Below are 14,160 nucleotides of genomic sequence, written 5' to 3'. Positions count from 1 at the left end.
TGTTTTACATGGGAGAATTGTAACATCCCAAATTTAAAATACTGGTTAAATAAGCTAAGTTGGCCCAAAAGTTGAAAGTATGAAGAATTTATGGTCAAAAAATATAAATAAGAGTAAACATCAGGCAAAAGTATAATTATACAAAAATGACCAAAAATTAGAGAAAAATCACAAAAAATATAAAAGAGATTTCTAGGGCATATTTGAGGCTTAAGAATGTTATTTAAAATTTAAGTGCCTCAAAAATGAATTATTGGCCAAAAAGTTTAATTTCAGTAAGAATTTCAAGAAAAAAAATTATTAACATTATTTAAAGCCTAAGAAAATCTGGGAAAACATCATGAAGTATTATTTAAAAAAAAAATTATGTTTTGAAAATTAGAGTGGACTTGGGAGACCTTGTTAGGACTTACCCGAGCTTCACGAAATCATGCTAAGACTTCGAGCTTGCTTGGACCTTGTCCGGACATGCATTGGGGAAATTATGATAAGGTCCCAAGGAAAAAATATAAGTACTAAATATGGCTCACAAAATTTTTCACAAAAAAAAACTTAAGGAAGTCTCAAAAATAATATGTTCAATCAAAGATGGGAGGAAAAAGATAAAAAATATTCTCATGATACTATTGTTGTACAATATGGGGATCTAGAAACTGTTTATCTCAAGGATAGGATCCAAGTGCCCGTATTTGAGATCCGTTCTCATCCATCATCCATGAGAGGAAATCTAAAGCATCGATTCTCATTTGAATGGTATAACTTCCAAGTTTTTAATTCTTGAATTTTATGTGATAAACTCATTTTTAAAAAAGTGGAACCTAGAAAAGTATGTTTATTTTACATCCTACACATATTAAAATTAAAAAGTATCAAATAAAATACTAAAATTCAATATAGTTTGACCATACAATTATTAGTGAAAATATGTTACAAGATACATGGGCGTGTAATCCATTAGCATAATGAAAGAAGTAAAGGGGGATTTCGCGTTTTCTTGAAGCGAGAATGAGAAATCAAATTCATCCTTCATGTGCATCTATATCCATTGTTTTTAATATGGTTTTTTGTGATATCTCCAAATGCTATTGGTTTCATAGTTTTTTACATCTTGGGAAGGTTGAAAAAGATATTTGTGAAACTGTTTTTAATAAGCCAAAAAGTGAGATATTAATTATGTTTTTTAAAAAAAATTATCCCCATTTAAAATTCAATGCATTTTTCCATTTTTGCTTCTTAATGTGTAATTCATAATCTAAATATGGGTAAAATTGATTTTTTTTAATTTTACAACAAATTAAATAACTACACCACCTCTCATTAGTTTTAGGGTTAGTGAAGTCATTGAAAGTACCTGGAAATAAAATCCGAGCGATAACTTGTAACGGTAAAAAGAACTTCTTAAGTTCTATTCATGGTCCATCGAAAGTTTAACCGGTAGCACCACCACATGGGCCTCACATTTCACAAGTGCAAGATAACATGTATAGCTTTATTTATCAGTTATTTTTAATATATTTATCACAGTTAAAAAATATTTTAAACCTAATTAATTTTATCTTAAATTTTAATAACTTGCTAACTTCAGTCCTATATTTAATATATACATTTTTCAAGAAAATAACAATCTCTACATAATAATAAATGAAAGGCAAATTTATACATTCATGTAAAAATTTTAATGATATAACTTATAAATATATGTAAAAAAATCTACTCGCTATGACTTATAAACAAGACTAGATTGGTATGTCTCAATTAGGAAGCATAAAATTGTCAGCAAAAAAATATTTACTTTTTAATAAACAAATTTGATGTCAATAACAAAAATGTATGATTGTCCATTTTATTCATTGATGTATTTTGAAAAAAGTTCGTAAGAGGATTGAATAATTTGGACATATTGTCTATATTTTCATTGTCATAACTCACATACAAAGGATTCAAATTCACAACCTCATATTTAAAAATATCTTACGCAGTTTCTATCAAGGACATTATTTAAGCTAATATGCACACCGTAGACATAAGTTTATTATCTAGCAAAGAACCAAAGAATAAATCATTTACATCGGATGTAACATTATTATCCTATAAATAACAATTATAAAAACAAAGTTTAAATGTCAATATCAAGAGGCACACCGGTTTGAGGCAACCAAGTGTTACCAGCAAGAAGTCTAGCAACAGAAAACTGTTGGGTATCATTCTCGCTCGTCAAGACATGGAAGCCAGGCTATTGAACCCTATCTCTTGTTGACGAACCAGTCCCATAGTTCATATATTCCCCAAAATAACACGTATTCTAAGCAAAATCACTATCACCCCATTGAGACCAACCCAATGGATTCACCAATCCTTCAATGTAGGTTTTCATTACAGCAACTCGTGCATATTGCTGCCATGGCCGACCCAAATAGGTTTCATATGATTTTACAACCGGTCTGAGATCCGGCGCGGCTCGAATTCGAGAATTGATTATTGATATTCCGGTGTTCTGAAACGGGTCACCTCGCCCTTGAGCCGTGATCATGTTTCCTTGTCCTTGTAAGGGCTTTCTCACAAGAATGGTGCAATTTTGCAGAACAATTGCAGCATTGCCCCAAATGAAATCAACTGTGCCAAAAATTCTGTGATCTCTATAGAATTGACGTTGAGCATGAGCCATAAGAGTGTCTTGATAGCCTTCGATAGAACACCGGTGGAAGACGGAGAGGTCGGAGGCTGATTGGAGTGCCACCACTTGACCTTTCTCAGGACCGGCTTCGTTTCTAAAAGTGATGTCTCGTGCAGGGAAGTGGGCACCATCTATACCTAAAAATTTATAATTTAAAATCTAGTTAGTCATTATATATATTACCAAGAAATCAATGAATCAGTGCATAATATTAAATCAAAGAGAAATTGATTTGTTAGTACTTAAAGTCATTTAACCTAATTTTTAGTCTAGTCTCTACATTTTGTTTCCTTTTGTTGGGTCCTTGCAGTTTTCTTAGTTATGGGCATTAGCCCATGTGCTTGTAATATATTAATTAAGAATAACATCGATGCTAACTAAGCGACATGTAAGTTGCCACAAAATATAAAACAAAATGATGGAATAAAATCTATTTATTATCAACCTGAAAAATGAAAAAAATGTATTATAATTATAATCTTTTCCTTGCATCTATATAATCTATAATCTTGTTGATTTTTATTTTATACACATGCCAAAATTATCCATATGTATCTTGAGTGCTGAGAGTCACATAGTCAATTATTAATATCATTTCTCTTATAAATTAACAAATTATGAGTCTAGGATACTTATAATTGAGAAAACTATAAGGACCCAATAAAAAGCCAACAAGAATTTAGTTAAAAATAAGGTGATAGCATCCGAGGTTAGCATATTAATTTTTCTTAAAATATACAACATGTGGCATTATTTACCCATAACGCATAATAAATAGTGTGACTTATTCCTTAAGGTGACTTTTTAAAAAGTCATATTTAATCATCTTAGTTAAGACCCATGTCAAATAAATACTCAACAAAAGAGTTGAATTTCAATTTCAGGGAAAAATCTAAAATCGGTTAAATAACTAACCTGCTGTTGCAGACACAGAGGGGGTAATTCCATCTTGGACACTTTTACTACCAGTTACAATGGTGAGTTTCATTCCATCTCCAACAATCATGAGATTTTCATTATTCTTGTCAACTTGAATATTCTCTTCATAAACCCCTTTCTTCACACGTATCACAAACCTCGCCTTCACTGTTCTCTTTGATGCTGCATCAATGGCGGCTTGCACCGTCTTAAAATGGCCAGTACCATCTTGAGCCACCACAAGATTAGCCTTCAAAGAAGATGAACTCAAGCTCAAAAGCCTCCTTTCGTGCCTAGAAAACCAGCTTGGAATAAACTCAAGAGCTTTTCTCTTTGTGTTGTTATTCTCTTGCTTCAGAATCTCACCATTTACAGCCAACACATTGCTTATCATCTTCCTAACATTGTGGCTGCTCACATTATTTTGAAGCGAGAACGCTCTGACTCCGAGCTGCACCGCGCTGCTATAGCAGGTTTCGATGTTTGTGAGGGCAGTACTAAGCCATGTTTGTCATCTAATAACGAACAAGCATAAGAATGTAAGGCTTGAAGAGTTTGGTTTAGATGAAAGACGGTGTTATCATAGAGCTTTAAACAATCACTGAACACGTATTTCTGCGTTTGGCTCACAATTTTTGGGCCATACTCTTGTGCTTCCTTATGCATAGCTTGAGCTTGTTCCACGGCTAACTGAACCAGAATTTTTTCTGATCTCGGACTGGTGGTTCGGTTTGAATCGGTTGTGATGGTGGTTCATGTGGTATTTGCATGGCTCAGGGTGAGGAGTTTGGTTGCACCACCAATCTATGGAGGAAGATGATGTTGTTGATGAAGAGGATATGGAGAAAAGTGAAGAAAATAAGGCGAGGGAGAAGAACAGCTTAACAATGATGTTCGATGCCATATGTGTTTTGATCGATGTGGTTCTTTTGTATGAGACTTTGTGTTTTAAATTAGGAATACACACACACACACACACACACACACATACATATAGTGCTTTACATTAGATTCAAAGGCTTGATATGGAGGGAGTTTGGTTGAAGAGTGTGATGAAGGATATGTGTCGGCTGAATTAATTAATTAATTAATCAAGTCAACAATGACGACAGAGATACATATAATAGGAATGCTAGTTCCCAATGGAGATTTTGAAAATAAAATTAGCTGAAAATGTTTCGCAGTTAAAATTAAATAAATGTTTTTATATGCTTGATGCCAAATTTAGATATATTCTGAAATACATTTGTATTTAATGAGAAACAGTCTTCAACTATTGGTGTCAAGATCTAGACATTTGATTTTACATGTCATATGAATTAATCACTATTAAGTCCAATATTATTTATGAATATAAATTTTTAACTAATTCTCTTCTAATATGTATATATGCTTATTAGTTATAACGTTGTTATGTTTTGGTATAACTTAGAGTATCCTCAAGTTGCTCTGAACTTAAGACTAATCTCTGTTAAGGTAATGTTAAGTTGTTACTTGTTCTAAAAGCCAACTAAACTCACCATAATTTATAAATTATAAAAAAAAACTCTTTCTTTCGGCATGTGCTTCAAGTTAATATTTAGAGCAAATATCAATTTATGACAAAAACAGAGCGAATGTTAAGGAATTCTTCAGACCCAAAAAATTCCCAACTTCTTGGATAAAGGCTAATTAAGTAAGCACACAACTAGTGGTCTCAAGATTGAGTTAGGAATTAAGGGAGTGATTAAGAAATTAATTAAACCAATAAATCAGTATATATTAATTGAATCTACGCTTGGCGGCTCGACTAAAGGGGAAGAATTAGTCTATCTAAAGTGTTTCTTTAACGTTAGAAGAGTACGAATATTTGGCGGAGTCTACAACTATTTCACAATGATTAAGAAACCTTGATAGTTTCTAAGAAATAATAGTTGTATACTTGTTCAATACATTACTTATTTATAATGAAGAAACAATTTCTAGTTGGGTGACGAGTAATTGAATCGCACTTGACTCGTACATTGGATGCGTTTTCTTGAAGCACACGTACACTGGAAAATCAAGGCCATCCCCATGTGCATGTAGTTTATAGAGTAAGGAACGGAAATAGAATTAATAATTAATAGAAGATTTTGAATAATCAATATTTTTTCGGGTAAATTATTTGGTACTATCAATTTCTTTTCTTTTTTTTTTTAATATAAGTCCATGTAAAACGTGTATGAACTATCTAGTTGGCTATTAAAAGCCTAAGATTGAAAATTTTGAAGAGAGTGACTCAGTATTGCATAATGATAGTTTCAGCATCTATTTGATGGCCTCTATTGACATGAGATCAAACGTAACAATCCAATTATGCGTCAAAAAGGTTGCGTATTTATTCAACTACTTCAAACTCACTTTGTATCCTAATCTGGTAACTATCTCACTATGGATATTTTCGTTCGTAAAATTTTAACTTATGAATCCAACTATGTACTATTGGTGGATTAATTAATCAATAATTTTGACCAACAGTAAAGTTTGCAAGTTATGTGTCAATGAGGGCCTGTTTGGGTGCTCCAAAACCGTGGTTTCAGAAGCACTTTTCCGCAAAACGAGGTAATCTCCTCCACATATTTACTTCGTAATCCTTAAAAGCACTTCTGAAACCATGGTTTGGTTTCTATCCAAACAAGAGTAAAAAATGGACAATTGAAAAAGTGAATAGGAAGTAACATTAAAGAGTTATAATTTGTAAGATTGAAGCAAATTAATAATCAAAATATCCTCTTGAAGCTATTAGCATTGTAGCTTAGCGGTACCAAGTTGCCACCACTAATGACAAACCATGGAATGTTCAATCACACTTGGTTTCTGCTAGCTGTTAGATTTGCCCCTTTGTAATTTTTTTTTCAAAAAATCTATTGAAACAATGAATGGAGAATTTTTTGTAAATGTTTTCTTGAGCTACAACTTTGCCTTGCAACCCAAATTTACATGACTTGATTTCAATATTCTTATAATAATGGATTATTCATCTACGGATAACATAGCAAATGCTCTACATCTCTATAATAATGAGACAAATCAGGATGTAACTTTTAAGGGCATGAATAGTTTATAGAAAGTAAATATATAGTAACTTATTTTTATGATCTTTGGTAGTAAATTTTGCACTTTTAAAATGACATAAAAGTTGAGGTTTTTAAACTCATAAACTCCACTTCTCCTGTGACACTGATGTAGTGGCTCCATTTTATGACACTTCACTTAACCTCCTGCTAGCCAAAACTTCTTATAGTTATAGCTCTCTCTATGATGTCAACCCTCTCAATGCAAACAATAGCAATTTATTTTAGTACCCAATAGTGTTTCAAACATATTGTTTGTAATAGAAGGATAATTGTACCTAACAAAAATATATTTTATTTTGCTATTGTTCTCGTCCACACCCTTTGTTTTATTGAATATGGAGGAGTAGTGTGAAGAAGGATATCTGTCGGCTAAATAAAATAAATTGCTCATAAATATCGACAGAGATATATAACTGGAATCAGCTCACGTACAACCAAGTCCTTTAAATTTAAAATTTTCCAAGATGACTTATTATAAAAGCTAACATATGTCGATATAATTTACATTATGTGCATAAAATATTCCTAGCACGTCTGTCTATTATTTGAATCAAAATCACATCATTTTATTTTGTAAAACGAAGTTAGCCAACGACGAAAGATTGACAAAGAAATAAATGTAATGATCAAAATAAACTAAGTTTTTGAAACTGGTTTCTGAAATAATCTGAAACTGATATCCGACTCACTAGTTTAATTTTACAAAGAATCTCCCATATATATGATCTCAAATAAAAGAACAAATGTACAAGACGACAACATGAAAAATTAATCTAGTATTATATTTATTAAGCACCAATATTCCATCATAGAACATTGCATGCATACATCTTCACGTACATTACAATGTAATAAATTAAATGAATTCCCAAAACAAACTGATAAAAGAATATATAATGACAAATACGTATAATTTCCCTGTAGGAAGCCCAAAGGTTAAATATAATTATTAAACACCCATACTATAAGGTACCCCAGTGCGAGGCAACCATTTGTGACCATGAAGGAGTCCAGCAACAGTGAACCGGTTTGTCTCATTTGAACCGGTTATGACATGAAACCCAGGCCATTGCACCCTATGTTTGGTCGATGAACCGGCCCCAAAGTTCTTAAATTCCCCAAAATAACACGTATCTTGAGCAAAATTACCATCACCCCACGGAGACCAGCCCTTTAGATTCACCAAGCTTTCAATGTACGTGTTCATGACAACTACTCAAGAATATTGCTGCCATGGCCGACCCAAATAGGTTTCAAATGAGCGTAAAACCAACTTGAAATCCGGTGCGGCTCGAATTTGAGAATTCATTATTGATATTCCGGTGTTTTGAAATGGGTCTCCTCGTCCTTGAGCTGTGATCATGTTTGCTTGCCCTTCAAGTGGCCTTCTCACAAGAATCCTGCAGTTTTGTAGAACAATTGCTGCATTGCTCCAGATGAAATGCACTGTACCAAAAATTCTGCAGTCTCTTTAGAATTGACGTTGTGCATGAGCCATTAGAGTGTCTTGGTAGCCTTCGATGGAGCACCGGTAGAAGACAAAGAGGTCGGAGGCTGATCGGAGTGCCACCGCTTGACCTTTCTCACAACCGGCCGTGTTTCTAAAAGTGATGTCTTGTGCAATGAAGAAAGCGCCATCTATGCCTGAAATTTTATAATTTGAAAATGAATTAAGTGCTTGTCTAGTAATTGATTAGAAACATGATTTGATAAAAACTACCTTAGGTGGTGTTTAGGAATCCTTAGAATCACTTAACGCTATTTGGACAGATGTATCGGTAATATATTATAACAACTCAAATTTCATTTTCTTACAAGCTGCCTCACACTAATGTGTTGTTTTATGTGTTTTGCAGTATGGATTTGATATAGATGAGAGTAGGAAGAAGTTTGTGGAGAGAAAGGCTAGGAGGGCACTACGCTTTTTTTGATCTTTTGTGACACAAAAGTACTTGAAGGATCCGTCCAGAACCAACAAGTTCGAGGTGCCTAGCTTGATACAAGACTTGGTCAAACTAGAGGATTGGGCTGCTTTTACGACGTCACGTCATGATAGTCAATTTCAAGTAATAATCCTCACATAATTCTAAATTAAATAGTCCATTCTGTTTAATATATATACTGTTTAATTGTGAATCTACTTTGTTTTTGTGGGAATTAAGCGCCCAAAATAAGGAAAGGGTAAAGAAAAATGAATATCCCTACCGAAAGGGGCGCTTAGGTTATGCGGGCCTTGAGGAAGAGGTGACTCAAAAGGAGGGATCAGATGTCACTGTATCTTGTCAGATGCTGTGGGTATTGGCCAGGCAAAATAAAGATGGCCAAATTGATAATTCTAGTGTCAATGAGGTCATAGACAGGATGGTGAGTATTATTTTAAATTAAATAATCCTCACATTCTTGTCAATATCTTAAAGTATGAATACTAACAATTTTTGTTGTATAGGAGAGTTTGTCCCAGGAAGTTTCACAGGGGGCATATTTTGTAGATGACAAGGATATATTGAGGAAGGTATTGGGGACTCCTAATCATCCTGGTCTTCTTAGAGGCATCAGTTATGGAGTCACCTAGAGGGATTATTTCGAGTACTGACAAAAGCCCTCTTCATCATGCATGCCTTCCTCTGCTGAGTTTATAGAGCTAAAAGAAGAAACACGCTGGTTAAAGAAGCAAGTTAAAGCACAAGCACTCCTAATCGAGCAGTTGATCAAGGGACAAGCACCACAGCCGGCTTCGAATCTCAGCCCAAGTGCCAAAGACAGCTACACATTCCTCTTGCTACTTGAGGTATAATACTTATTGTGTTCATACAATTACATTTAATTATTTGCATATTACACTAATTTGTCTCCTATATTAAGTCAGGGTGAAGTAGACATTCAGTGTATGGCGGATAGCCCTAAACATCATAGTGTTGCAACGAGTCGCATGTTCAATTTACTGGGGGAGAGCATGATTCATAATGTGCCTCTCCCCGCTGATCCTGTGAAGGTGCAGTTGAACACTGCTATTGATCCTAATTATGCCCACCCTGCAGATACACAGACAGTGGCTCAAGCAGTGGGTAGCTTTGTTGCTTGGCTTGGCCGTCTTCTTATGTTAGGACATCCTTCAAAGGTATATATCTATAGGTTGAAACCTTCAGTTGATTTAAAATAAACTATGTTTTAATTACTAATAGTCTGTTTGTCAGTCTAAGGGGAAGAAGAGCCTATTAGGCGATCACTCATTATCATCACCACAGAAGCAGCCCTCTAAGCTCGTTCAAGTGGTATAATCCAAATATGTCTTAAGGAATATGCAGTTGAGGCCATATTAGAACATGGCAAGGATTTTATGATTCCCTTAGAGTTTAAGCCAGAGGTCTATGATCAACCCTCATCCGAGTACGTCACAAATGATGTATTGAAAGAAATTCTGACACGTGGAATGGTTAGCACAAATACCTATAACTTTTACGTCAGGTATTTGTTAAAACCTTAACTAAATACTTAAGTACTTGAGCAATTACTCTATTGATATCTTTGTTTGTTGATTTAGGTATCTCTTCAAGAATTTTATACTCCCTAGTGGCCTTGATGACAAGTTCAAGATTATCAGCCCCCACACATTTGCTACCCATGGACCTGATATGAAGAAGTAAGACTTATCCAGAGAGTTAGTGGATATCTTCATTTCTAGGGTAGCGAAGACTAGGGAGACTTTGTTTTTAGCACCTTACTATCAAGGATAGTATACTGAACTTCCTTAAATTCTTTTATTTTTAAATATTTTTGTAATTGTTCTAATTGTCTTTCTTACACTTAAGGGACACTGGATGCTGATTGTGGTCAATCCCACAAAGCCAAGGATTTGGTATCTCGATTCTCTTCATGGGGATATAACCAATCGACCATTTATGGTTTCATTATTCAATAAGTAACATTTATATCTATTATTTAAATTTAATTTAATTTCTTGCTTCAATATAATTTTTGACAATCATTAATATTCAATTTTATTGTCTTCTCAGGGCTTTGTGGCTATACCTCACAAATCAAGCCTTACCCTGCCCCTGATAAAAAACTGCCAATTTAACGATACCTTCCCGTGGAAGAAAGTAAAGGTATTCATTACCATTATTTACTATTCTACTAAATATAGTTTATTTATATGATTGACTAATATTATTTCTTTTTCCATTCTTTATAGTGCCCACGTCAGCCCAAAAGGGCTCTGATTGTGGGTATTGGTTGATAAAATTCATGAAGGAGATAATTATGCACAATGCTGACACAATCCCTACGCAGGCAATATGCATGTATTAAAGTTCAATTTATATATTTAAGAATTGTACTTACTATAGCTTTACATTCATATCTAACTTTAATATAATTTGTGTTTGCATATTGTACTTTGCTAACACATATTGCATAGTGTGTTCATCTGCTCAGATAGAAGAAATCATTAAAGAGTTGGCAATGGCCTTATACCGTCAATGGGCACAAAATAGATAGGGAAGTAGAAGACATGTATAGCTTTGGTTTCAATTTTGGTTTTGGTTCATTTTTTGCTGTTGGTTTTTGGCATTAAACAACTTTGGCAATTGGCCAATTTTGGTTTTGCTTCACCTTTTGCTTTTGCCTTTTGTACTTGTCTAGAATTTTTACTTACCTTAAACACAATTTCTTTTAATATGACAGTTGGTTTCCTATTAATTAAGATGTATATGATGTAAATTTCTGCCTCATACGTGTGGTTACATTCATATGGCTGAATTATTGGTTTGAGTGTTGGCCTGGTTCTGTTGAATAATGCTGCTTTGTATGAGGTTTCATAATTACAAGGAGGCTGCTGGCAAAGCAGAACCTGTATTACAAAAAAAAAAAATTCATAATACTTGACAATTATTACGTAAAACCATCAAGTATTATAATTATATTTGATGGTTATAGTAGGACCGTCAAGTATTATACTAATACTTGACAGTTTTAAAATAATCGTCAAGTATTCTTTGCAATTATTGCACAATACTTGACAATTTTAAGAACCGTCAAATATTGTTCATGAATACTTGATGGTTTCTAAGAAAAACCGTCAAGTATTGTGAAACAATACTTGATGGTTTTAATGGTAACTGTCAAGTATTGAGGAACAATACTTAACGGTTTTTCTTCAAGTAATACTTGACGGTTATTCATTTAACACCATCAAATATTATCAAATATTTGATGGTTATTAATCGTCAAATATCAGTTGTCGAAATATATGACGCAAATATACTTGACAATTTTTAATTGTCAAATATGACCCAAAATAACCGTTAAGTATTTCTCATTCTGTAGTAGTGACACTAGAAAAATGTTATATTACTCAGTAGTATTTCTAAGCAATAATTTTTATAATTCTCATTATTTCTTTTAATTTTTTTTCACATCTGTTATATCTATTTTTTAAAAATTTTGTATTGTATGGCAACTTATATTTATTGCTTAATCAACATTTATATCAGCTATACAACAAAAACAAACTTTATCCTATTAGAAACTAATTAACAGGTTATAAGCCTGTAAGCTAATGCTTATTATTGAATAAATTATAATGACACAATAAAATAAACAACAAGAACGTTATTAAAATTCGGGTAAAACTATAAGAACTGGCCAATTAATTTTTTCTAATGGTGACAATAATAATTGCATACCTGAAACCTTCAATCCATCCAGGAAAGGGTTCTTTGATTGTACTTGTTATTATGGAAGGACGTATGATGATTAAGGGCACACTGCATTTATAAGTTGACAGAATCATCTCTCCCATTGCCTTTGTGAATACGTAAGTTTTTGGCCATCCATACAAGTTTGCTCTGTCACTTTTTTATAAAATTTGAATGATTATCATCATCATAAATGTATTTACTCATATTAGAAAAACTTACTAGCTCACAATATAATAAATTAGGACCACAAAGAGCCTCTCAATTCCATAATCTCTCATTGCCGAAGTCAAGGCCTCTGCATCAACATTCTTTGCTTCAAGCTCCGTCATTCTTTTCTCCATCAATTCTTTTTCGGATTTAATATCTAATTTTGAATTCCCTTTTAATGTCTGACCCATCTTAAATGGTTCTTCTTTAATCACTTTCTCATTATAAGCTTCGCCGCACACAAATGCTGAAAGAATTATATTACAGAATAAGTTGGTTGCATGTCTGCAAAAGATAATGATATTAAAGACAAAAGTACATATCTAACTTTATGCTAAGTTTTAGTTTGATCTCTAATATAATAAAATATCTTTCCAATCTTTCAATCCTAATACCATTAGTATCAAATGATAACTTTTTATGTTTATTTATAAAAATTAAACTTAACATACTAATATTTAAAATTTCAATACCAGCATCTTCTGTTAGTGGTCTTATAAGACCGGAAAAACACTTTTAAAGTTAAAGAACTATAATGAAACATTGTATAAAGTTAAAGGACTAATTAAAACGTACTGTTGACACGTGGAGAAGAGCTAGTAAATGAGGACAACACTTTGCGAAGTTTAAAACATGTGAAGCGCCCATTGTGTTGATTTTCGTTGCAACATCAAATCTGCATTGATTAGAAATTTCAAATGTTTTCCAAATCATTTTACATGACGAGTGCATCTTTTATAGGGAACTAGGTTCGGTGATGAGCACCATGGCACACATCACTGAAGTGAAATCTAAATCATTGAGATATAGTTTTTATGGTCTAAATTTAAAATTTTTAACTAGTAATTTTTAAATAAAAATTTATTTTTTTAAAAAACTTACAGTTAAGATATTACGTTTAATTTGAATTATGTGCCTATTAAAAGAAAACATTTTTATAAATACAAAAATATCAAATATTAAATTTTAGTCATTCATATTAAATTTGAATGGTTGAGATTCGATGAGTATCATGGTGCTCATCACTGTGATGATCACTAAAACTGGTTCCTAGTTGTGGATTACATTTGATTAATTAATAGTTATATATTTTTCCCCCTGCACATACAGTTATATGATGAGGGGCATGTTGCTACAAAATTTAATTTATATATATATATCCTTTTCATTTTGTAGAGAATAAATAAAAGAAAGGAAAGAAGAAAATCTGGAGGCAAAATAGTTAATCAAAAGAGCAATAGTTAATCTAAGGAAAATCATAGTGCTCATCACTGTCATGATCACTGAAACTGGTTCCTAGTTGTGGATTACATTTGATTAATTAATAGTTATATATTTTTCCCTCTGCACATACAGTTATATGATAAGGGGCACTTTGCTACAAAATTTAATATATATATATATATATATTCCATTTTGTAGAAATTAAATAAAAGAAAGGAAAGAAGAAAATCTGGAGGAAAAATAGTTAATCAAAAGAGCAATAGAAGAATACGCGATTTTGTGGTAGAGAAAAAAAGAAACATAAAGCTACTGGAGCAATACAGTTATATCATGGCGTTTT

General features: G+C 32.8%; 1 protein-coding gene and 1 pseudogene across 1 annotated transcript; one reads left to right on the top strand and one right to left on the bottom strand.

Annotated features, from left to right (window-relative positions):
- Positions 1–2,116: 2,116 nt before the first annotated feature.
- On the bottom strand, positions 2,117–4,496 carry LOC114727569 (probable pectinesterase/pectinesterase inhibitor 33; annotated as a pseudogene).
- Positions 4,497–9,304: 4,808 nt separating this feature from the next.
- LOC114727567 (uncharacterized) lies at positions 9,305–10,334 on the top strand. The gene is made up of 4 exons (XM_028914265.1): positions 9,305–9,478; positions 9,557–9,808; positions 9,986–10,155; positions 10,232–10,334. The coding sequence occupies exons 1-4, from the start codon at positions 9,305–9,307 to the stop codon at positions 10,332–10,334; spliced, it is 699 nt and encodes a 232-aa protein (XP_028770098.1).
- The last annotated feature ends 3,826 nt before the right edge of the window (positions 10,335–14,160 follow it).

Source organism: Neltuma alba, unplaced genomic scaffold (genome assembly GCF_004799145.2).
Source record: "Neltuma alba isolate B1F8T4 unplaced genomic scaffold, ASM479914v2 tig00012490_pilon, whole genome shotgun sequence".
NCBI lineage: Eukaryota > Viridiplantae > Streptophyta > Magnoliopsida > Fabales > Fabaceae > Neltuma > Neltuma alba.
Note: the sequence above shows the minus strand (reverse complement) of the source record. Positions and strands in the feature narration are given on the sequence as shown.